We start from the raw sequence: 26496 nt of genomic DNA on the forward strand, positions 1-26496 counted from the left end.
AAGAGGTGGATTTCTCTTTTAAATCTCATTAGTTTTGAAGATAATAACGTCACAAATTTTGCACAATTAGTGGCATGGCTGATTTGACTGACAGGCGGACACACTGTAGCTGTTAGCAAGGAGGCTCTTCTCTAAGTCATAGTGTGGTCACTCACTACACACGCCTGGTTTCTATTTTATCAATATTAAAGTATCTTAATGCGAGTCAGGGACACTGATCCACCTATTGTGGCACTGTCTTTCCGTGAGGAGTATTTGGAATGAGGTTATCTCAAGATTGAGTTTTATTTTGAAAGTAACCCTGTCCGCTAGTCTGCCTTCTCGGCACCAGAGTAAGAACCATACAGTCAACACTCACACAATGAATCATCACGTTGGTCTTCTTGTCAGTGAAGCGTATTATTATGATGAATTGGAAAAAAATTTTTATACCAAATTCAATCAATCAAACAATCAAGCTTTATTTATATGGCACCTTTCATACAAATCAAATGCAACCCAAATTGCTTTACAGCGATTTAAAAATGAGAAAGAAGCAGAAATTAAACAATGGCAAGACGTATTAGGGGACAATAATAATAATAAGAAAAATAGTAATAATACAAATTAAAAATAGAGCAATGCACACCAAAATAAAATATGTGTAATTAAAATAAGTTAAAGCAGTAAAATTAAGAATAAAAAATAGTTCAAATAAATAGATTTTAAAAAAGGGTAATGATAAGAGTTGAAAAGTTAAACTAAGGCTAAAAATATCAATAAAACTGAGTAGATACACAAAAATTAAATAAATGAATGAATAAATACATAAAATAGATAAGGTAACAGTTAAAATTACTAAAATAATAAAACAACATTTAAATCAGTATTACAGTAAAAGGTAAGTAATAAAATTGTTATACCCTACATAAAAGCCAGACTGAATGAATACGTTTTTAGGTTACATTTAAAAGTCTCAAAATTGCTTTGACATTGACAGTTGGTTTAAAGAATTCATGGATTTATTGTCAATGGAACGGGCAGCTCCATCCCTCTCTGAGTTTGACTGTGGAGATGAAGGACCCTGGAACTTTATAAGGCAGTTTTGGGAAAAGTAACACCTCACTGTCTATTGTCTATTATTGTATGTTGTAGTTTATATTGTCTTATGTGGTGAGTTTATTGATTTATGTTGTATAAGTGGTGTACAAGTGTATTTTTTTTTTTTTTTTTGAAAAAGACATGAAGGGGCGCTGGTGGCCTAGGGGTCTAAGCGCCCCACGTACAGAGGCTACAGTCCTCGTCGCAGGGGTCGCCGGCTCAATTCCCGGCCGGTCGACCATCTCCTGTATGTCCTTCCCCGCTCTCTACTCCCCACATTTCCTGTCTCTCTTCAGTTGTCCTATAAAATAAAGGCAAAAAAAAAAAAAAAAAGAAAAAGAAATGAAAAAAAAAAAAAAAAGAATACATATATATTAAAGCTAGGGTTGGCAGTCTCGGAAAACCAGCATGAATTTGAATGTAGCTTTTCCTCATGACTCCGTCTAACCCCTCCCCTCCTCCCTCAGAGCTCTTCCAAATCGACGCCCCCCCCGCTCACATGCACGAGCGCCGCTGATTCTCGACCATATGATCGTGACTGATTCAAAACCGGTCCTCACCAAAACATTATCATAGTGAAAGTTAAAAACACAAACAAACATGGCTGCTGTTAGTACTCACAACTATCAGTATTATCCAGTTGTACTGGTGACATGATATCAGGAGAAAAGTTATAACACATGTAATACTGTAACAGCTCTACTGTTTGTTAAACGTGTTCAGTGTAGATGTTCTTAATTCCTACAGTGTTGACGGTCAGTGAAGGCATCAGGAGAGGTGTAGAGTGTGCGAGTGGGAGAGAGGAGAGGAGAAGTTTTTCATTCATTCAAACATTGATTGTTGCTTTGTTGGTTGGCGTGATCACGGCCGACAGTGACCGGTTATTAAGCTCAACGTGTTCACGAATCGGCTCGTCATCACTACAGCGTCCGGACGGACGCTACAATACATATATATGTTCTGTAGGACTTACTGAACGTCATTAATTATTCTGCTTGTTGGTGAGAGCTTTTTAGACTCTGATCCGGACTACAGTCCTGAGCAAAGCACCTCATCAGGTCAGAGGGGACAGGCCCAAGGACGAGCGAGCGGGGCAGTAAATAGAGTCAGGGGAAGTAGAGGCAGGAGACGGGGACTCGGAGGAGTGTATGCCGGGGAAATGTACGCGCAGGAGGAGGGCAGAACGGCTGGACGGGATTTGATTGGTTTAAAATTTGGGGAGCCAAAAAACGGTGATTGGTTGGTGTTTTCCCAGGTTTACTCTGGCTGTAGATAGCAGCTTTTTTTCACTCATTTTTAGGAACACATCATGTAATGATTGCCATCAGGACATAAAGATCATTTTAACCAGTATGACAAAAAGTGTATCTAAATCTGAATACCAACCCCAGCTTTAAAGTATCCTATGTTGAATCCCTGTATTTTAACTGCCAAACCATACTGTGTGCATGAAGATTAGTACATGTTGTCATATCATTGTTGAGTAAAACTGAGTGACAGCACCAGTGTTACCTTTTACACCGCCTCTCTTCAATATTGCATTAAAGCAGTTTGTCATTTAAAGGCCATAGCTTGTAAGAGACTTGCAGGAAAAAAGCTCAGATTGTATGAATTGATTTTTCTTTGTTCTAACAGGAAAGCTAAGTAGCTGCTTCTCTGACAGCGAAACAATCCAGCCTGTCTGGAACCGTTTCATGGTCTTAAACAGCTTTTGTAGCGTTGTGTCTCTTCGTGTGCCCTTTGGCATCACTGGCTGCGTGACTGCATTGATCTTGGCTCAAGTTGTTTGTCACCTTTTACAGGAACCGTGATATTTGTTTTGTTTTCTTTATATGCGTGTGCAGGCCATCTGGGCGGCAGTTCAGGGTTTACATTTTAATGGGAAACTGTGAAAGGCAACTGAGAACATTTTTTAACACTCTGTGCAGGAAGGCCTGTTTTTCTGAAAAGACAGCACCCAAGTGTTTCTGAGAAGAAAACAACTACATCGTTAAATCAGCCATGAAAAGTCAAAGGGAACGTAGAAAATAATCCCCAATAAATGGATACTTTTCAACTTCAACATATGATCCAAGAGACACATAAACTAATCATATTGTTTATCTCTCTTTCTCCTCATTTGATTACCATCTCACTTGCCTATGAACATTAACAACTTGAAAAATATCAGATTTCTTTGTTAAGTTGTGTTCAAGGCTAATTCCATGTATTTATTGTTTCCTGCAGACACATACAGACAGCGAGGTGATTAATTCATGGATTGTCCATTTCTACTTGTAATGTCTCAGACTTTTGGCTCAGCTGTCTCACTTGTTGAGACTTAATGAAAGAAACTCAAAACAAAAGAGGAATTCCTGAATGTCTGATAGCTCTGACAAACAGCCTCTCTTCAAACATTCAGATGGTTGAGATGCCTTTCTAAGGAGCTCACCAATTTATCAGTGCATCTCCTCCACTTGTCACACACGCACCACACATCCACTCATCCACTCATCGACTGTCTGTAATGTCTAGCTGATGGGACACACACTCCTCCAGAACACTCACAGACCAGTCAACCCTAGCTGTCATTAAAGCATAAACCTCTACCTGAGGCTTTAATCCTCCTACCAGACAGGACCTGGACTTCCCCAATAGCACAGCTCGCTAACCCAGCAGTAAGAGCCTCAGGGCGTCTGCAAATCTTGACTAGCCCCAGTGCACAGCATTAACAGGCAGCTACCGTGCACAGTCTCCAACTAAGACAGAAAAGTTTCTCGTTATTACCTCTGCAGGATTAGCACCGTGACGAGCTGAGCAGTTTGAATATTTTCATGATTTCCCTGGAACTCACCTCAATCAGAAGCCAGGGAACATGCTGTACTGGTTAATGAAATCTCACTGAGAACTTAGATTTTTTTTTGGTTTAATTATGTCTCCTCACTCTTCCAATAACTTGTATGACTTGAAATTTTGTAGGATTAAAAAATCATGGTTATGACAGCATACTATATGTTGAAAGTCATCTTATTTTGAATGTATGGAAAAAATTATGTGTTTCCCTGACAATCAGTTGCAAAGATACAGTCCATTTGAAGAGATCTTCTAAATCAGGGGTTCCCAAAGTGGAGGTCAGGACACACTGGGGGGTTACAAGACACTTTTAATGGGTGGTGAGATGCCTTTAAAGAAAAAATATGTTAAATAAAACCATGCAAATAAGAAATGTTGCATCAGTTTTCTATTTTTATTTGTTGCCTCATGACCCCTGAAACTGCTCAGACAGCATCTGTTGCAGCAGGTCAGTTTACAGCAGCACAGGTAACACAGTGACCTGTGCACATAGCAGTCTCATTTCTTTAAGACCAGCTAAAGTATCTTAGACTTAAGCCAGTTTAAAACTGATGCACACAGACTTCTCAAATAGTCCTATCACTGCAACAGTCTGAACATGAACAATGCTTGAATTCTACTTTGTAGCTATGTAAACTACCATTGAATAACACTATGGTTGTCTTGTTGTTGTTTATTTTGTGTTGCTCTAATGTCTTTTAATATTTGATCCCATTAAGGAACAGTGGGGGTCACCAGTCTGTGGCACAGTTATTTTGGGGGTCCAGGGCTGAAAAGCTTGGGTGCCCATGTTCTAAAAAGACATATTTCAATCAGGAGAGACACAGTTTGAAGATTAAATGTTATTTATTACAACTTAATGAATAATGAAACTTGGCAGAAATCTTTGGCGTAAGGACTCTATTGGGATAATTTTGTGAGCGTAGGATGTGTGAATTTGGCAGCAGAAGAAATCCCCCTAGAGTCCAGACACTGGTGGTGGTGGTTGATGAATTCTAGTAATTAAAGTCTTGCGGAGACCAGGTGGAGATGAGGGGGTGGAGGGGTGTGCACCATCAATGCAAGAAGGAACTAGCTGGAGAGAGAGACACGTTTAAAAAGACAGCAGAAAGTTGATAGGCTGATGATAAGGGCGTGCCACTGAGCGATTGGATGACAGCCGCCGCTGATTAACCAATGACAGCTCCGGAGGGTGCAGCTGGAGCGGGTGAGCTATTGAACGAGGGAGAGGAGAGTTAAACAACTGCTGTGATTGCTTTTATAGTCTTCCTGACTGAACTTTCGCTAGAGCTACATTAGTGAAGTGGTATGAGGTTAAGTTAATTTTCTTCTGTGTTTTTCCACATTATGGGTCCTTCCTGGTTCAACTTTCCCGTCGTAGAAACACATTTTCATGTCTTTGTGACAGCCAAGAGTCCCACATCAGGTCTCAGTCCCAGATGTGTTCAAATGCACTTTACAAAGAAAACAACCACTATGACAACTGTGGACTACAAAATGACACCTTTTCAACATTATAGACTTGTTACTCGTGCATCAAAATCTTTAAATAATTCATACATGTGTCTCTGTCACTGCTGTCTGTCACCAAGAGAAGATGAATGTTGATCTGCAGTCTTTAATATTCATGTTCAGGGATAACTGACTGTCTGTTATGAAACCTGTGATTTTTTAACCTAGTTGTACAGAAATCGACTTTGAACTGGAGTTGTATGAACCAGATAACGAAGGAGAATACATCTGGATTACTTACAGTATGTAAGGATGTAGGACTTATCAGTGCTATAATGTGAGTGGTGCACTCGTAGTACTCCAGGTGCTTGTAGTGGGTTTAACAGAGTGTCACAGAGCTTTAGAGTTTCTCTCCTGTGACTCTGTTGGATTCATGATGATGAGTTTTAAAAAAGGATCTTAATTATTGCAGCAGGAGACAAAAAACTGCACACATTCTTCTGCCTTACAAAACCCGGTGACACACTTACCCACAATGCAACTCTCCTGCTGACTGTGTGGTTGGTTATTTGCTTGTGTTATACAAAGAGTGGCTAATTTAGCCTGGAGCTTCTAGCCCCTAGCACAAATTTAAATCAGACAGCAGATGTCAGGATAGCTCAGTGCTTTTAAACCCATGCTGCCAGATTCAACCTCACTCAAATGACATTGTTTGAGGCTATTCGGCCCCAAGAAAACTACATGAATTTCACATGTGTAAACATACATCACACCCCTCTCACATGTGAAATATCCCATGTGTTTGGACATCTTAACATATATTTTGAAAACAAACAGTTTCATGATTTGATATCTGATGTAGAGATAGATTGATTAATTGGTTGGCTGATAAATCAGGTTGATTAATGGCATTTTGAAACAGTCACCAGTGTTTTCTAAATGATCAGAGGTTTTCCTATCCTAAATGACAGCATATCAAATCTAAAACAGTTACAGACAGGTGTTTAATATAAATTCTGATGTGTAAAATAATGTAGTTTAATATTGCCTCTGACATGAATATCAGTCATGTTCTGAGATCTAAAGCATAACCTAATGTGTTTTCCTTATTTATGAATTAATTAAAAATCCATCAACTGGCTCAGATAACCACGTTCATTAGATTGTAATGTTCATGAAGTAATGGAATTATACATGACTTTGTTTTTTGTTTCTTGTTTTTCTTCAAGCCTTGTGTTTTTCTGTTTCAATAACTACAGATGGCTGGACAGAAATCCAGAGGTCCCTTATACCAATATTAGGGATGCACCAATCCAATGCTGGTATCGGATATTGCCTAGATCGGCCACAAAAAGCTAGATTGGATATCGGTGACAAAGGGCTGATATATAGTGCCGATCCATATGGCAGATCTATTCATCTCAGTTCCAAACATTTCTGTCTTTAAAATAGCCACGTGCGTCTCCAAGTCATCAGCGCCGGCCAGTCTGTGCATTTTTGCTCAAAGGACGAAGTTTATGTCAGCTGTAGCGTACTGCAAAGAAGGAAGAAACCTTCTATTAATGGATTCAAAGTGTGAAAAAAATGATATTGGATTTAATTGTTCCGGATCCTTGAAATTAAGGGATTCCAGCCTCTGGTTTAGCACTTGGAACCCAGTTCACCATCAAGTCAGAAAAGCCTGAAGTTGCCAAAACATGATTCTGTCCTCACATTAAGGAATAGAGATTGTTAAATCAATACTGGGATCGGATCGGCTAGTATCGGTATCAGCAGATACCAAAGCCTAGGTATTGATATCGGTTTCAGGGCCTAAAAAGTAGGATCGCTGCATCCCTAACCAATATTTCACTGAGCCAAATATTTCCCATTTGTTATGATTATTACATTCAGCATTATTTATTGGCCATGAGTCGAATTTTCCTCTGATTATCAACATCTGTGTCGGCCATTGAAAAAACTATACTGCTGTATATATTATTGTTTTTCAACAGCTTTTGTTATTTGCATGGGATCACTAAGCGGCAACCTTTGGTGCTGAAAAATAAAATCAATGCATTGGTGATAAAACTACAGTTCCTCAAGAGTGCAGTTTAGACTGGCTACAAAAGCCATGGAAACCTCATGAGGTCCCTTATTAAAAAGCCCATTTAAGAGCTGATATAAAAATGTTTACAACCTGGTTCAAAACTTATTCTTAGTCTGTATAGCTTATTTCACACGGTTAGGAGGCAATTTTTTAAATAACACATCTGTGTTGATTATATTAAGGGAAGAATGTACATTTGCTCAATTAGAGACATGGCTGAGCTGATTGACAGGTGGGTGTGTTGTAGCTATAAGATGATGTCATCTCTAACCCTTTGCCTGTTTCTGGATTGGTTGAGTCACCATTTCTAATATAGCAGTTGCCATTGTACGGCTGAATGATCTCTCAGTCTAGACTAATGACTGACATCACTGAGACTTTATACATGTTTTATACAGTCTAGGGAATCACATGTTTATTCATTATTCATTCTACCCTTTTCACACATCAAACAATCACTAATGTTATGGTTCAAAAGCAGAGGAGGGTGTAAATTAGTTTTTGATTAAACCTACCGAGACAACTACGCTCAGTGTTTACTGTAAAATGTGTGAACAGCAAAGAAACTAAAAAGAGCTTTCTGCCAATGCAGTGTTTTTCAGGTACTTTGAGATTTGGCCAGTAGGAAAACATGTGAAACCCATGTGGGTTTTCTGCAAGGGTGAGACTTCTCACATCTTCCTGCTGAGACAAACTGGTTTATACAAGTTATTCATTTATGCAGTGATACTCCCAAAGACCCGTAAACATACTTTCATGTGTAAAATAGCTGGAATATGAAGAACATTCAGGGGAAAGTTTGAAAGCACAATAGTAAACACAGAAAATAACTTCAAATGGAGTTTATTAAAAAACAAAAAAAGCTTTGCTCAGCTGCAGGTTTGCAGATGCACACTCCCTGCTTTAAGCCCTTTAGTGCAGGCTACACAACACAGAACTTTAAAAGATTTCATTCAACTTCTCTTCCTGCACAAAAGCTCTTAGTTACAGTTTGTATTCCTTATAGACAGGGTGAAAAACAAAGAAGTAGTTTCCTACACCAATTTACCTCTTTATATTTTCCCAGTGTCCCAGTTGTTGGATCTATTGCTGCATCCCAAACACCTCTCCGCCTCATATCTGCATAGTTATCAGTGTTGAGACTACAGGGGGCACATTGCATCATTTCAAACCTCATTTAACACCGAACCGTGCCCCTTTTCTAAAGCCTAAATTGCTCGCCATGGAGTAGCAGAGTGGCTCCAGACATTCATTAGCTTAATGAAAACAGGCCACTCTTCTTCTACCGCCCAGCGAGCGCATTCTCGACGTAGCCACAACCGCCATCTGCTCTCCAGCTCCCTGCCAGCTATAGGAGAGTCCTGTCACAGGGAGCCGCGTGAAGAAAGGCATCCACAAAGGTGCCTTAATCATTCAGATCAGAGGACAGGCAAGGACAGCAGGGATGCTTTTTTTTTTTCTCCTTTCTTTTTTTCCCCTCCATGTCCCCTGGCGCCTCCCTAACCTGAGATGTAAGCGCTCACTCATGATGTTAATGATGTTCATGAAAACAAGCTGAGTTTGCAGTTGTCGGAGTTGAGATGCAGCAGCAGCCACACAGCTGGCAGGGAAGTTATTAGCCGTCATCCACAGTGGGAGAGGTTGCTTTGTGGAAAGGTTAATATCATTTTAGGGTTGGCCTGAGTGTGTTGTGGTGGGCGTCTGACCACCTGTTCAGCCCTGGAGGTGGTCTCTTATCATCTCATCCAACTGCAGACATTTGAAGGGCGAACCATTTATCAGAGTTTAAAAAAATACTTGGTGAGATAGCGTCTGTTTGATTCAGGTACTGAGACTTAAAGTGCTTCTTTTCTCTCATTTCTAGCCGATCATCTGCACGCATTTACCTCAAAAGTGACTCATTTAAGCAGTTTTGTTACGAGTTTTACCCCTCAGATTAATCACCGCTAATCTCAGCAGTGTTTCTCCTGCATCTACCCGGAGCTACTCTCCTCAAAATGAGCACTAGCTGGAGCACAGCGAGAGGGGAATGATAGTCAGAGCCCCGAGGCTTGAATCTGATAGTTTGTCATCAGGATAGTATTACTTAATTTCCCACTGGGAAGAAACTCATTATTTCTGACTTTATCTCAGCGCTGACCTCTGGAACAGACTCAGGAACGTTATTGGTTTGAGCCAGAGTTCCCTTTAAAAAAAAAAAAATCTCTCTCGTCCGGACACATATGACCCTAAATGCCAATAAGATACATGACCGGCGAGAGGCACAGTTCAGGCTAATGGATGGATGCATGTGTTAAGCCGGACTGTAGATGAGAGTCCTGTTCACCTTTAATGTGCTACATACACAGCACAGTTATATTGATTTATCACAGGCTGCGTTACAGCTTTTTCTGACAAGATAAATGGTGAATGGAATGTGAGATTATATTGATATAACATGACTAATGGCCAGTGAACAGCGTTTATGGTTAACCTTTTCTCCAAAGGGATCACATTCCTGCACATAAAATGAGAGAGTGCTCCAGAAACATTTTTCTTTCTTTTTTTTTTTGGGGCTTAATTTTCTCCTTCACACATATGTCAGAAGCATAGATATGATGTCTGATTGCTTTTTTTTCTCCTGTATCACAGTTTAATTTTGTCGGGAAGCTGCTGGGACCGCGGGGAAATTCCATGAAGCGATTACAAGAGGAAACAGGGGTGAAGATGTCCATCCTCGGCAAAGGGTCTATGAGGGATAAAGGAAAGGTAAGAGAGATATTGATTGGTCTTGAAATACACTGTAGATGTTTGGCAGGTCTAAGGTATCGATCAAGTGGAAAATATTTATAGCAACACAGCACTTAAAAATCCACAGAAAGCTTATTCTAACCAACAACATCTGAGCTGTAACTGAGACAAACAACACCCGCAGTAGGATTAATCGCTCGCTGTTGACAAACATATGTAGAAGAAAAAGGGGAAATGTTTTTCTGTGTGTTGTCTAATAGCATATTCTGTAATAGTCAATTACGAATGCAAAGTAATGAATCTCTTTGCCAAAGCCATTTATCCTGCTGACTTGTGTTTCCCTGGAGCTAAAACTTTCCTGAGCATGTACAAAGACAGCCTGCTGGATCACTTCAGGTCTCAGGGTGCTGTTAAGAGTTACAGAGCTTGTAATACTGCTGCCTCTGATTCAGATGTCAGGACACGACCAAAGACTTAAAGTTACCATCTCTTTAGTGAAAACGAAGCTGCATTTTAATTTATATGAAAATAAAATGATAACGACGCTGTAAAAACTACATTAAATAATAATATCTTAAGAATGAAATGAAATACATGGCAATGAGAAAACAATGGAACAATGTAAAAGGGGATGAACATTTCCCCTCGCTTTAAAGGAACACTGCAGTGAGTTTTAGTTCATGGACGAGGCGTTCACCCTTTTTTTTTTTTACTGTTTCTTTCACGTCCTCTGTGCTAATTTCATTGTAGCAAAAACAAACTCATATGCACCCAAAACACTGCCACCAAAATCAGCCCCCCCCACACTCAACCTGCTTGACCTCAACAACAAAGCCATCAAACGCAGAGCACGCACTATAACACTGGACCCCCAACACCCCCTCTACTCAGTCTTCACACTGCTCCCATCTGGTCGCAGATACAGATTCCCATACTGTAGCCGAGGCCGGTTTGGCAGAAGCTTTGTGCCCGGTGTGTTTATACGTGTCCGGTGTGCATATACGTGTCCGGTGTGCATATATGTGTCTGGTGTGTTCACATGTGTGCGGTGTGCATATATGTGTCCGGTGTGCATCTATGTGTCAGGTGTGTTCATATGTGTCCGGTGTGTTCATATGTGTCCGGTGTGCATATATGTGTCCGGTGTGTTCATATGTGTCCGGTGTGCATATATGTGTCCGGTGTGTTTATATGTGTCCGATGTGCATACATGTGTCCGGTGTGTTCATATGTGTCCAGTGAGTTCATATATGTGTCCAGTGTGTTTATATTTGTCCAGTGTGCATAAATGTGTTCGTTGTGTTCATATGTGTCTAGTGTGCATATATGTGTCCGGTGTGCATATATGTGTCCGGTGTGTTCATATGTGTCCAGTGTGCATATATGTGTCCAGTGTGCATATATGTGTCCGGTGTGTTTATATGTGTCCTGTGTGCATATATGTGTCTAGTGTGTTCATATGTGTCTGGTGTGTTCACATGTGTCCGGTGTGCATATATGTGTCCAGTGTGCATATATGTGTCCAGTGTGCATATATGTGTCCAGTGTGTTTATATGTGTCCGGTGTGCATATATGTGTCCGGTGTGTTTATATGTGTCCGATGTGCATACATGTGTCCGGTGTGTTCATACTGTATGTGTCCAGTGAGTTCATATATGTGTCCAGTGTGTTTGTATTTGTCCAGTGTGCATAAATGTGTTCGTTGTGTTCATATGTGTCTAGTGTGCATATATGTGTCCGGTGTGCATATATGTGTCCGGTGTGTTCATATGTGTCCAGTGTGCATATATGTGTCCAGTGTGCATATATGTGTCCGGTGTGTTTATATGTGTCCTGTGTGCATATATGTGTCTAGTGTGTTCATATGTGTCTGGTGTGTTCACATGTGTCCGGTGTGCATATATGTGTCCAGTGTGCATATATGTGTCCAGTGTGTTTATATGTGTCCAGTGTGCATATATGTGTCCGGTGTGTTTATATGTGTCCAGTGTGCATATATGTGTCTAGTGTGTTCATATGTGTCTGGTGTGTTCACATGTGTCCGGTGTGCATATATGTGTCCGGTGTGTTTATATGTGTCCGGTGTGTTCATATGTGTCCGGTGTGCATATATGTGTCCGGTGTGTTCATATGTGTCCGGTGTGCATATATGTGTCCGGTGTGTATATATGTGGGATGATGTGCACCATCGTTGTGAGGCTGGGTGGATGTTTATTGTTTATTTGTGTTTTATACATGTATTCTTTGTACATATGGTGACAACAAATCTCCTTATTAAGGACAAATAAAGATCTATCTCTCTATATATCTAGCAGAAGGCAAAACCCTAAAGAGACTTTTTTTTTTTTCAAAAAGTTGGTGGAGACCAAATTCAGAGATAAAAATGAGGATATGGGGATCACATTAACAAGTCAAGTCAAACTTTATTTGTAAAGCACATTTCATAAACAAGACAACACCATGTTCTTCACAATTCCAACACAAAAGAATTAGATGAATTTTTCAGAACACATATAATCGCCACATAACAAAATACCCACACATGGAGATCGATGCGCTCACACACATGCACATAAACTAAAAGCTTAAGAGTGGACTGATGACAAAAGAGGTTTTTAGCCTGCTTTTTAAAAGTGCTCAGTGTTGCAGCCTCTCTTGAGTGCTTATGCAGGGTGTTCCATCTCCTTAGGGCATGAATACTGAAAGCAGAACCATAGTCTCAAATCTTTTCCAATATTGCTGTTGCTTATTCTTTGTTTCAGTTGCAATTAAATTGGCCGTAAAAGTCAGGTATGGCAGATAGAGGTAACATATCAATGATGGTCTTGTGGTAATTTTTACTAATTATTATTTCAACTGTTCCAGTCAATCTTCCTTGACAAAAAGTCTTCGACTAATTGTTAGGGCACCACAGACAGTTGTTATTAACAGTCTCAAGCATCTGACAGTTTCAGTCTGCTCTTTAATTTTGGAAACAGAGAATAATGTTTTCAAGGTAAGAAACTGCATTTGTGTTTTTGAAAAATTGAAGGATAAAAATGAGTCAGCTCTGATCTTGAGCAGCAGATGAAAATGAAATGCTGCCAAGTCAACTCAATAGCTGTTTTGAAGCTTTTACATCATATTACATCACATCACAAATAGAGACAAAGTGCCATTTGTCCCAGACACCTTAAAGCTCCTGTGAGGAACTCTCAGGTTTTTCCGATTTCGGCAAGGACAAGGTGCAATCTCTTTGCAGATTTTCTTCTGTAGGTGGTGGGTCATGTTTTCTGACAAAAAAAAACCTTATCCTGCTTCCTTCTGACCACCCAATGTTGAATATTTGTTGTGAAAAATGTACTTTCTCTGCATTCTGTAAAATGTGTTGTCTGACATCCAACCTGTATGTCTTTCAGGCATTGAAATGTACAGTATAGGAATTATCAGTCTTGCTGCTGTAAGTCTTATTTGCATCATAAAAAGCCACCTGTATTAATGTCAGTCTGTTTCATAACCAGTCATTTATTCCTCACATGGGCTTTAAGATGAGAAATGTGGTCCATATCTGTCAGGGTCATTTAGACGTTTGTGCTCTTTCTCTGTTTATCACTGTTTTCATTACTGTACCTTAGATATTGCAAGGCAGCATTCAATCATAGAGTTACTGTAAGTACCAGTAAAGGTGCAGTTTTAAAGTAATATATAATCAAAATTTCTAAACTTTTCAAAATAGTTTTTTATTGTTTGGCTTTTGTTTTGTTTTTTGGGAAAATTCAATGTCTTTCTTGGCTTTACTGTGAGCTCCAAAGTCTGCAGCCTGACTGAGACTTAAGGCACTGAGTCGTTTCTTTGGCATTATGTTCTTGAATGTTCCTTGGCCGGAGCGAGAGTTCATTTAAAACGTTGGCTCCCGGCCACTAAATCTACTCTGTTGACTCATGTGCTGCATTAACTCATTTTCAGTGAGTATAGAATTAATTAAAGTGGTGCTAAAATGTTAACAACAACAACAACAACTTCATCCAATATAAAGGTTTAATTACACCTATGCAGTGCCTTCATTGTGATACTGAATGTTTAAGAAGTAAATGAGCTGTTATCATTTAATAAGTATCACTATCCTGAACATGGTGATGTGGTGTTTTCACCTGGATTTCAAAGAGGATGCATGTTGCTGTGTGCAGCACAAAGGACAATAATAAACTCTCAACAGTTTTTTTTTGTTACCACAGGCCAGCTCTGTAAAGATTAGATTAAGTGTTTGGCGTTTTCTGTTAGCAATATTGATTTTGTGTACAGGCTGAGCAGGTTTGAAGGACTCTGTGATGGGACTGACACCTAAAGGTCGGGCCTGAGAGGCTAGCTGCCATTCGAGGGAGCTGCTCTCAAAGCACTGTGTACAGACAAGTCCTATTACACAGGGGGGCAGACCGTGCATGTTGGGTGACCTAGGTGAAATGAGAATGAGGTAGATTTCTCCTTCTTTTCTCATGTCTATCATGACATGAAGGTGCTTCCTTTAGTTAAATAACCTGATTTTATGCTGATTTTGTTTGCAATCCAGACTTGGCACCAATTGGAAACATTTTGTGCACCATGAAACAAAAAAATTAGCAAGGTAGACTGAGCTGTTGTGCAAATTAAATTCTATGTCAGGCCATAATGGGGAACATTTTACTTTCAAAAATCCAGAAACTAGTCTCCTCAGTTTGCAAATGTTTACAGAGTGATGTTAAAAGTAGAGGCGATGCAACATAACGGTAAACATGCCCCTCTGCCAACTTTTCTCAAATGTGTTGCTGGCATGAAATCCACAATGAACATCTTTTTTTCATAAAACAAACAAGTTTTTCTGTTTTAACTGATTTGCAAACTACCAAACTCTGTTTCTATGAATAATTTTCACAGTGTCCCGACTGTTTTGGAATTGGGCTTGGAAGTGAAAAAGTTATTCACAGGAATAAAACATCTGTTTGATACTTAAATCCCTGCAGTTAAAGTGGAGACAGAAAGGGGGAATAAATGCTACTCTGTGCTCCAGTGAGGCCACCCCTGTTGAAAAAGTCTGGACTTGCCCCTGCTAATGCAACATTCATTGATGTCAGTGCAGCCCTGTGTTTGACATGTTTCTGAGATGCACACGCCTCCAAAATAATTTCCCCTAATGAGATTAATACAGTATATTAAATTGAATTAAATCAAATCACTCAATCAATAAATAAACAGAAGCACACGCACATCACAATACACTGGCGTCCCATCCAGCACCTGAGGGTGCATCAGTTTAACCAAAGTGAAATATCTTAAGTGTTGAAATTTTGTCACCATAACACCTTGAGCACTGATATTAGCTGGGTGAGCGAGGTGCTGAGTCATAGAGCTAAAACAGCCAGCTCTCATCTCACCCCTCTGACTCCAGACTGTTTACCCAGCTAAAGCAAACCCTGCAAGGTCAGTGAGACTTTTTATTTCTGAGTTCCTTAACTCCACATAGCAGTGCAAACTTATAATAATATAGATTGATGAAGCACACAGGCGGACTGCTGTCATGGAAACCGATCTGTAGCTCTGTGTGTGTGCTGCTCCTGCTGTCAAACATTTTCTCTGACAAAGTACCGAAAAAGCTCAGAGACACAATCGTCTGCCTGCGCTCGCGTTTTGATGTGATCCATAATGACCGGGACTGTCTGAAAGGGAAAGGGAAGCCTGCTGATATTTCAGGAGTGAATTTTTAATTAAAGCTGATTTCTCCCAGAGGGCGGAGAACAACTTTGTGATGCAAGGACAAAAGTTTGAATCCCCAGGTTGGCTGGCTGATCAAGAAGTATGAGTGGCACTCTCGCTTCTCTTAACAGCAACCATAAAGGTGTCCTTGAGCAACGCACTCGACTCCCTACTGTTGCTGGATGAAAAAAGACAGTGAGAAATACAAACAACTTCTTAACTGGGCTGTCGTTGGCTGGAATGAATGATTTTGTTTTTCAGTATGCAGCAACTACATTTTTTAACTGATACAAGTAGACAGAGTCGCCTCTCCAGGTCTAACATCCTTCCAGATTATTTGCTTGGTGTTGAATTGATTTTAAAATTTAACTGGTTCATTTTAAAACACAGTTAGAACCCGCCTTGAGCGCTGTTACAGATCTTTTAAGCCTTTAAAGCCAGTGAGAAGCCTGAGGCAGAGACCCTCAGGGCCTGAGTTGAGACTAAGAGGGGATTGGGCTTTTCTTGTAGTCAAACTTTGGAACAGTTTGCATTAAGAGCTTGGATTGACATCTTTTTTTCTACCTGGGCGCCTTCATTTAGACCGACTTTGACTTAATGCCCCCTATCCAAACTTTAAACTCACTCCTGTTACATTCATCTTTTGTTCCTCTGCGGGTTTGGAGCTGTGTTGCTTGCACAATGCAAAGCTATATATTTTCCATTATTTCGTTCTTCAAGCACTGGGTATACCTACTAGAATGTGAAATTCTCATGGGTCATATTTTTGCTGCTTTTTATTCAGAATATTTAATTGCTGCACCATTAATCTCTTTTTTCCACAGTTTATCAAACTCCAGTGTTTGATAAGCAACAAAAACATTTGACTCTGCAGTTCCTTTCATCTCTGTGAAAAAAAAATCCACTTTTAACTTGCTGCTTCATTTTCCTTGGCCCGCAACTTTTCTGTTTTTATTAACCCTGGCAGCTCTCCTCAGGGCTACAACACAAACAACACTAACAAACAAAGTTAGCCACAAGCTGTTGATCATAGAGGAGCATTCAGCAGCTTAAAGCTTCTGTTAGGGAACCTTCCTTTTGTGTTGACTTTGGCGCCCCCTGTGGTGACACCTTTTATTTCCTTATCAAGCTTGTCCTGTCCATGTTTTAGAAGTGTTGTCTGATGAAAAAACTCCTCTTGCTTTTTTGTAACAGTAAAAAATGTCACTCACTGTGAATTCAAAGTGGAAAAAGTAAGAAGAGGCTTTTACCTTAGCGTGCTGTCAATCCTCTGGTCTGACTCCTCCGCCTTCACAGCAGTTACAGGCATTCAAAATTACAATATGAGAATAATGAATCATGCTGTGAATGACCTTGTTTGCTTTTTTAGGTCATAAAGACACATCAACATTTATATTAGCCTGTTATTGAAGCAGCTAAAACTCCTTGCAGGAGATTTAAGGGCTTGTGTCCACTAACATTTTTTGCGTCCTGGCAGCACACAAACAAATTCTGCTGTTGCTCAATATCTGCTGCATGTAACCAATCGGCAACCTCCGGTCTAAAAATATGAGTCCAATGCGGAAGTGCTAAAAACTGCAGTTCTTCGAGGATCCGCTTGAGGCTGGCTCCAGAAGTACTGGAAACCACATACACACCAATTTAAAGAAGCTGATCTTTACAGCAGAAATAAACATGTTTACAGCCTGGAACAAAAGACGAGTGTAGTCTGGATAGCTCATTTCTTGATCGGCGCACACTGTACGGGGTGTCAATTTATTTATAATGCGGTAATTTCAAAGATATTGAGATGACCAGTCTTCCATTGAGAGGCACAGCTGACTTGATTGACAGGCGGGAACACTGTAGCTGTTGGCGAGGAGGCTCAAACTCTTACTGACCTCAAAACAGCGCTTCAGAAACAGATGGGTGACGTCACGGATACTAGGTCCATTATTTATACAGTCTAAGCATGTAATGTTAGAGAATTATTCACCACCAGCTGCATCATGTTGGCTTTATTTGGTATCTGTAATTATCTGTAATATTGTGATTACAGCTTTTATCACTGAATAAAAGTGGCCAAAAAAATAATCATATTGCATTTTTAGTGTGGCAATAAAGGGAGAGGAACCCTGAAAGTTCACTGAAAGTTTTTCTAACCTCTGATGTTTTTTGGGATTTAGTGGAAGTAAGCCTTTAATTAATGTCACACTGCACCTGCTGTTTGTGTCTGTTATGGTGACACCTGCATCTGTCTCCTCTACCAGGAGATATTATGTTTATCAAACTATCTGACTTGTAATTCCTCACCTGTCCTCCAGATGTCTTTAGCCTGACACTCCTGTCCTGTATGCTAATCAGTCTGCTGCTTCCCTTGCGCTGCCTCTCTACTTTACTAACTTTTTTGTATAGAGTTGACATATTTTCCAGTCTCCATTATCCCAATTTGCTGGCCTGTTGGAGTCTTTAAACCTGCGCTGACATCAACTGAACTCGTATGCCTTAAGTTATTATTCCTATTTCCGACCTTGACTGTTCAGGGAACGTCCCACTCTTCGGGCCCAGCAGTACCAAGATCATTTACTGACTATCACAGTGATATGAACTGTGTGTCCTGTCTGGGTCACAAGATGTCTATCCATTGAAACATTTCACCAGGAGCTGTTTTAGATCCGAGCCCACAGAGCTTTCCTCATAACAAAAAAAATGATGTTTCTACCTGAGAGCCATTCACTAAAAGAAACCCTAGACCCAGACCGGGCTCCTCTGTGTGATCTGTTATTCTAATAGTTGTCAGATGAGTAGAAATGATTCCCTGCAAATTGAATAGGAAAGTTAGATAAAGGTCACATATCATTCATGAATGTTTTTTTATGTTTTACAAGTGTCTACCTGGTGATGAGTGATTGCTCAAGTGTCTCCTTGTCTTTGAAAGGAATCATTAAAGTTACCGCAGGTTGTAGACGGCCTGTCCTAGAGATGCTAATGGTGAAGGGACAAAACTGATTGAGTTAGTGTCACATCAAAAGCTCATAGTTCTTCAAAAGATCTGTAGGCTGAAGTATTTCTCATGACTGATGGCATAATTCAACCAAGCCAGCAGCATGGCTTTAAGGCTTGCAATGACAGTCTCTTTATTGGTCAGTCCATCAAATTTTTGCCTCTCAATTTTGTGCAAATTTTCTCACTTTTCATTAACTCTCATGGCGCTTAGAGAGTGCATCCTGCTAACGGTGATGATTCCCTGGCACATGATGCACAGAATGTCCTGTACCTCCCTTCGTGACCTCCAAAGTGAACCAATTCCTGCACTGAACTTAGTGTTAAGTGGTTATAAGCAAATATCAGCATCCTGAATGCTGGTGACGTAGCTGAGACACACAGAGGAGCAATATGGCTGGTGGTGCCACATGATTGACATCATGCTCCTTCTGCAGCAGTAATAATGGAGGGCTGAGCTCAGAGTCTATTATTGGATATTGCAAATCTGCTTACATGCCTACCTACCCAGTAAGGGTATGGTCCGCTGTGGAAATGCAAACAAGAACAAAATGTACTGTACCAAACGCACTAATCTACTAATGGGGTGGCAGTAGCTCAGTCCATAGGGGTTTGGCTTGGCAACCGAAGGGCTGCTGGTTCGAGTCCCAGCATGGACGAAGTTTGGCAAGTGGACTGGTGGCTGGATAGGTGCTGGTTCACTTGCCTGGGCACTGCCGAGGTGCCCTTGAGCAAGGCACCGAACCCCCAAGTGCTCGGGGTGAGCTGGTTGATGGTAGCATCCTCACTCTGACGTCTCTCCCTAAGTCGCATGTCCACTGAATGTTTGTGCACAAAATTGTATGTATATACACCAAACTTTGTGTGTAGCATGACCAAAAATAACACGAGTGGAAAAATTTAATTTCCCCCCTTGGGATTAATACAGTGCGTTTCTTAACCTGTACTGAACCAATCCAGACCGCTTGGTGGAAACAAAACACAAATGAAATCAAACCTCTCCAAACCAATTTGAACACTTAGTCAGCATGAAATGAACTAAATATCATGACAGAATGTATTTTGGAAAATAATATGTTTGACGTGTATTTTCATTTTATTGTCTGACCCATGTTCCATCTGTTATTATGGAGGAAGCAGGTTTTATAACCAATACTGCTGCCAGTCACCAGGGGGAGCTCTAAATGTTTTGGCTTCACTTCCAAGGGAGTGGTTCTGCTGTTAATGCCTTATACAGCCAATAAGCACCTCAAGTATTAAAAAACAACCACAGAAGAAGAAAACAGAGAGGAATGAGAACGCAGTGAATCACAGCCAATCACCAGGGGGAGCTCTAAATGTTTTGGCTTCACTTTCAAGGGAGTGGTTGTGCTGTTAATGCCTTACACAGTCAATAAGCACCTCAAGTATTGAAAAACAACCACAGAAGAAGAAAACAGAGAAGAAGGAGAACGCAGTGAATCACAGCACTAACACATTATGGAGTTGCAGGGGTCTCTAGTCGCACATAGACAATTACCAGGTAAAGTTTTTGCTCAAATATAACAACAAAACAGTGAAAGAAACAGGTGTATATTTGACCCTGTTACATATTGTCCCTTCAGGCCTGTAAGCACACTGATGTTAGCATTTAACTCAAAGCACCACTGTGCCCATAAGCACAATTACACAGAGCTTCTAGCATTCCCAGTTGCAACTAACATAAATACAATATAATGAAAATGAGTCCAAAATATCTAAAGATGGTTTAAATTTTTCCTTCTAATTAGTTTAAGCTCAATACAATTTATAGGGAAGGAATTTATTATCCATCATGTCTGAATTATAATGCAGACAACTGACAGTATACTGAACAGATGGCAGGTTCAGCCTCAGTTAACAACATCAAGAACTTCCTCATTTACTCAAACAACAACCCGACCAAGTTTCTGTGCTGTACTGTTGTGTTTAAGAATGATAAAAGACTGATATGGGGCAAGTTTTTGGGTGTCCTTCATTTCTTTAAAGACACAGATCCTTCACTCTCTCTCTCTTTTTTTCTTCACAGGAAGAAGAATTAAGGAAAAGCGGGGAGGCCAAATACGCCCATCTGAGTAATGATCTTCATGTTTTAATTGAAGTCTTTGCTCCACCTGGAGAGGCCTATTCCCGCATGAGTCACGCCTTGGAGGAGATTAAAAAATTCCTTGTTCCAGTAAGTTAAATACTTCATCACATTTCCCCCTCCTAATTTTTTATTCCTGTGCAGTCTGTGAACATCAGTTATTAATGTGGACTTGCTCATTTCTCCACCAGGCTGATAAACACAAAGCAAACAGCACCTGAGTTTAGAGAAAGTAGTGCTCTGCAGAGTATCCGGGGTCTGTTTGCATAAGAAGAAGATATAAGCGAGAGGTTTTTCCTCCGCAATACAGCCACTTCCCAACACTACATCATGCCCTTACTTACAAAGGAAAAATAATGTATTCAGCAATTAAAGTGCTGTATGGAACTACTTGCAAGACTCCAGCAACTTATAGCCTGAAGAACTGAGCAATAATTAATGTGCATGTTGTGTACTCTCGCTGAGTCTAAGCTGTAAATATTAATCAAGCTTTGCAAATGTGACAAGCCTAATAGAGGAGTTGTGCAGCATGAGTCTACTTTATAGAGTTCATGCTTCTTCCTATACCGAGCCAATGTTCTTACAAGCATGTCTGCTCCCTGGGCCAGGAGGATGATGATACTGCAGCGGCGCCAAGCAGTTCACAGCCTTCCAAATGCAAATTACTTAACACTCTGTGCCAAAACACAAGAGCAGACATACAGGGTTATTAATCTGTTCCTGATGTGTTTTCTCTAAGGAAAAATTCTCAACAATTACTTAAAGGAATAGTTCACATTTTAAAATGGTGAATGTTATAAATACAAAGTGGATAATGGTCAACTCTGCTCCTGTCTGAAAAAGCTGGTTACCACTATGGACAGGGTTTGTAGCATTACTTATTTTCAAAGGATGAGCGATATGGAGTTTTTGAGACGATATAGGTGACTGATAATATCCTGCTCCTGATAGCCGGTGATTGAAGACATTTTTCTTTACATTTTTGCATTAAATTGTGTAGTTTATGTACATCTGAAGGTATGAAAGGCAAAGATTTAGTGAGAAAAGACTGGACTAACATCAGAAGACCATATGTCTATGCTCAAACTTATTTCGTTGATGTTGATCAGACTGTGAATGTGTGTTGAGATCATATCAAACAGGGCATATCAAAGTAGTGAGGACTCCAGATGCTGTTCCAAATACACCATAAGCTGGTAATGTGTTCTACATAAAAAGGTGAATCATGAAGTGCTGTAAATTCAGTCATTTTGACATTACTTGCTTTAGTTTTGTGTTGTCTCTGGTAAACTTTCTGCAGTTCTCAAATCAACACTATAACACTGGCCGTACTTACTTGAGTAAACTTGAGTACTTTTCCCCTCCTCTCAGAATACATGGGATACATGTTTTTAAGTTGCAGACGTGTCATCCCTCTCTGAAATAGTGAAAAACATCACCACCGGTGACATCATTTTTACTCTCTCACCAGCTTGTTCCAGATGCGCTTGCTCTTCTTCTTTGGATGTCATGAAAGATCGCATACCGTCACCTACTATGAATAGAATAGAATAGAACAGAATAGAATAGAATGCCTTTATTGTCATTGCATGACTAGCAAACAATAAAATTAGGAGCGCTGCTCCGTTGGTGCGTACATACAGTATACATAGAAACAACAAATAGCAGAAAGAGCAACAGTGGTGTGATAAATACAATTGAAAAAAAGAAATGCCTTTAAAATAAATAGTATTTACAATTATTTTGTATTCACAGTTTTGATTGCAGTGAGTATTGCATGTGGGGTTGGGTGGGGTGGGGTGGGGGGGGGTGGATATTACACATTGATTTATTGCACGTGAGGAGATGTGTAGTCAGTGTGTTTTATGGTGAGTGTTCAGAGCATTGATGGCTTTAGGGAAAAAGCTGTCCCCGAATGTATTGGTCCTGATTTTGTGAGATCTGCAGCGCAGTCTGGAGGGCATCAGGTTGAATATGTGGTGACAGTATATGGTAGCTTGTCAATACGTAAATGAAAGCTTGGGTATTTCCTTTAATGGGCCAATCACTGGATATATTTTGTACATACCCTATATTCTCAGTTCTTCACCTTACAGTCCTTTCCTTTGGCACATGTCTTAGTCAACAACACAAGTATGCATGTCCCACAGTTGTTTTTTCCCTTTAACAGGTCTTTTTAATTTAGTCAAAAGTCCACTAAGATGTCAAATATGTAATAGGAGGTCAAGTAAAACTGAATATACAGTATATATTCCTCTGTTTTAAAACATTTGTTTAGCATTGTAAAAGTAAAAACGACAGGACAGTGGAAACAGCGTGCACTGATTGAAAATTGCTGCCTCTCTTGATGTCTCCTTTAAGAAATTCAAATGATATCTATGGCAACACCATTGTGCATTAGCTCAAAGTACATACAGAGACTGTTAATGAGGGTCAGACAAATTTGTTACAACTATGGTTTGTTTTTCACCACAGCATTCTTTGGCTGTCAATCAAAGTCAGCCCCCCCTCATTCGAGTTTCATGGACTTAAACTAATCCTAAGAAAAGACAGACTGTTGATATGAAAGAAAAGGCTTGATTAGAAGACTCAATCACAACATTTAATGAGCTAAAAGTAGGATTTTACTGCTTCCAAAAAATTCAGCATGGGCCAACTTTGCCAGCCAGCCTACCACCACAGTGTTAGCTCAGTGATAGCAAAGGATTCTGCTGATGAATGGGAGATTCTTGAAGATGGCTTATCAAATAGTTGGCTCTTGTATCTATAAAGTGGCTATTAATATAAAGTCTGTCCTGCTTAAATTGATCTTGGGATGTTGTGTGTGTGGGGTACAGACTGTTGCATATAGCAGTTGCTTCATTCTTGAGGTAACGCTGTACAGAAATTTGTATTAAATTAGTTTTTATCTGCGTGAGGACCCACAGACCCCTGCATATTCTGTATTTTTCCCCATTTTAAAAGGCTACCAGGTTCATATACCCAAATTGCCCTTCTGGGATTAATAAAGTTGTCTGGACTGAACTGAACAGAACTGATATACTGAGTCTTAGTGAAATATTCTCATTCTCTGCTTCAGCATCCTATTTGTGCATTGATGCTCTACTTTTTGCGATCCCCATCAGCCTGTTTGTTAATATAAAGGTCTGATGGCTTCTCTTGCCGTCGGAGATCAGCAGAGGCTTTATTGTACTGTTCTGCATTTGGGTTCAGTGTATACAATGCACTAAACATGAAGCTTTTCTTCAACAGAGAAATATAAACATACTGTTGGCAGAGTCTCAGCTCTAGATTTAGTTGCAGTACCCTGAGAAAAGATGAATAATATGTGTTTTGAATAATTCTGTGCTGAAATCTTTTCCAATTAGAGAACACACAGAGTTGGCTGTGAAACATTTCTTTTTAAATATGTACACACATTCAACAAGCACAAACAGTGTTTTTTTTTTGTGTGTGCGAGTGTGTGTGTGAAAGTCTGCCAGCAGAACTAATGATTCAGGGTAACTGGGGAGGAACCAATTCATTAAGATTTTACAATGTGACAAAACTGCACTGTCATAACTGGGGAGGTCCAAAACCAGTTAATGGAAGATGGAAGTGGACAATAAAAGCCTCAATTTCTGATGTACTGTTGTAATAAAGGCTAATCAAAAACTGCAAGCGTGGATAGTGAACATGGGGGCAAAAAGCAGCATATTAATTAAGTTTTATCTAGCTGCTGAATCACACCTTACATTTCCTTCCTTTCACAGTATTTTCATGGTGAGTAGACAAAACCTCTGAATATAGAATAGAATTTAAAAAGAGAAACATAAAGTTGCACCAGCTTTAAATATATTCTTTTGTCCATAAAAACATAAAAAATAAAGACTACCCATTAATTTCATTGCACATGCTTGCTGCCTCAGGCATCTTGTGGATTTGCACATAAACTGCACATAATATAACACAACAGGCATCTGTCAGTATCCATGGCGACAGATGTTCCCTGCCTCTGGCAGAGAGTGCCGAGTGCATCCTGCTGTTTACCTTATTTCAGAGGCTCAGGATGGGGACTGTGTTGTCACAGTGAGTTGCTTGTGGGTACACTTTGGTTGAAAATAATTAGCAAGGGTTTAACACACTGTAAGTATTGTTTATTTTTTACTCAACTTGTTATCCCTAGTATATTTCCAACAGGCAGAGTATTGTAAATGTGTTTGTTCTATAGGAATCAAAGGAGAACCCAGCTGATTTAAGAAGTCAGAATCTGTTTACAGCCTGAAGGGACTAAAAATGCAAATGTGAAAAAGTTGTTGAAAGCTTTCAAGTGTCTCCAGAGGGAGCTCCATGAGGTCGCCCCGAGTGGGAGTCTCTTGATTCTGTGTTTACTGGAGCTGAGGACTACTGGTTTGAAATGAAAAAACTTAGGGGAGGATGTACAGTAGAAGCGAACTCATCTAACCTCTGAAGTCTGCTCGTTATCTCGGCCTGGAGCCATCAGCTTGAGGCTGCATTTGCTGCTGCTAGCATGAAACACAAGAATCTCTGAGTATAAGTGGAATACCAGATGCTAAAATGCATTTTGGGAATTGACTGTACGTGCTTGGTTTTTATGGACTGTTTTGGGGAGGTGGGACTCTCCTCATGTAGCCAAATCAAATATGCAGGTCTTTAATTTGAAAAGGGGCCAATACTATGTGGCTTTAACTCGTTGAACCCAAAGCAACTTATTTCCTATTTTTTGAAACTCATTTTTAAAATCTGACTAAGCAACTAGCCTGAAGGTAATAAAACACTTAGGGAACAGTCAAAATTTTGCGCAATGTAATTAACTATCCTAAATACAGAACCACTGAGTCTGTGAGTGGGGCCTGCAGGGTGCATCTAACATTAGCAGAGCTAGCACCACCAGCCTTTGGTGCTCCTTACTGGTTAACGTCTCCATGCCGGTGCTGGTTATGCATTGCTCCGGCTGTTTAGTTTTGTACCAGTTTAACCAGACACAGCATACATACAACTTAATCTACACTGTCTAGATCATATACTACCAGACTGCACCGGGCTATGAAAAGCCATCTGAGATCTGTGCTTGTTTACATCCAGGTAGTAGAGCATCATAGCATTATTGCAATAGATATTAACAGCTGTGGATAGTGCAACAGCATACACACAACATACAGGCTTCTGAGGGGCATTTCAGGCCTATTAAAAACATTAGTAATTTATTCAACCCACTGGTAATACTGGTGCTGGTTCATAATGGTGACAATATTTATTTGTTTAGTCTACTAAAAAGGCTCATTCCTAGTTTTTTAAAATGAGATGAGGAAACAGATTGAAGATTCTCGTTTGAGATGTCTATTGGTTTTTCTGGTTTTAGTCTATTTGTGGTCTAAGTAAGGTTAACCAATCAACACTGAGCTACTCTGCATGCAGGAAAACCGTTCCTGTGAGAAGCTGAAAGGCAGAGTGCATCGACCATGATTTAACTGGAAACCATCGGCTATTATCTGACCACATTATAGCTCGTTACATCCT

The 26496-nt window shown here is 40.0% G+C and overlaps 1 protein-coding gene across 5 annotated transcripts in view; it reads left to right on the forward strand.

Annotated features, from left to right (window-relative positions):
- khdrbs2 (KH domain containing, RNA binding, signal transduction associated 2) overlaps positions 1-26496 on the forward strand; it is a 128484-nt gene that overhangs the window by 42141 nt on the left and 59847 nt on the right. For all 5 annotated transcript variants that reach the window (XR_004630937.1, XR_004630938.1, XR_004630939.1 and 2 more), the window contains exons 3-4: positions 10085-10201; positions 20920-21066. Coding sequence is in view for 1 of the 5 variants with exons in the window: in XM_034681220.1 (XP_034537111.1) it covers positions 10085-10201; positions 20920-21066 (264 nt within the window). In the remaining 4 variants the exon portion in view is untranslated. The remainder of the gene's footprint in view (positions 1-10084; positions 10202-20919; positions 21067-26496) is intronic.

Source organism: Notolabrus celidotus, chromosome 4 (assembly GCF_009762535.1).
Source record: "Notolabrus celidotus isolate fNotCel1 chromosome 4, fNotCel1.pri, whole genome shotgun sequence".
Lineage (NCBI taxonomy): Eukaryota > Metazoa > Chordata > Actinopteri > Labriformes > Labridae > Notolabrus > Notolabrus celidotus.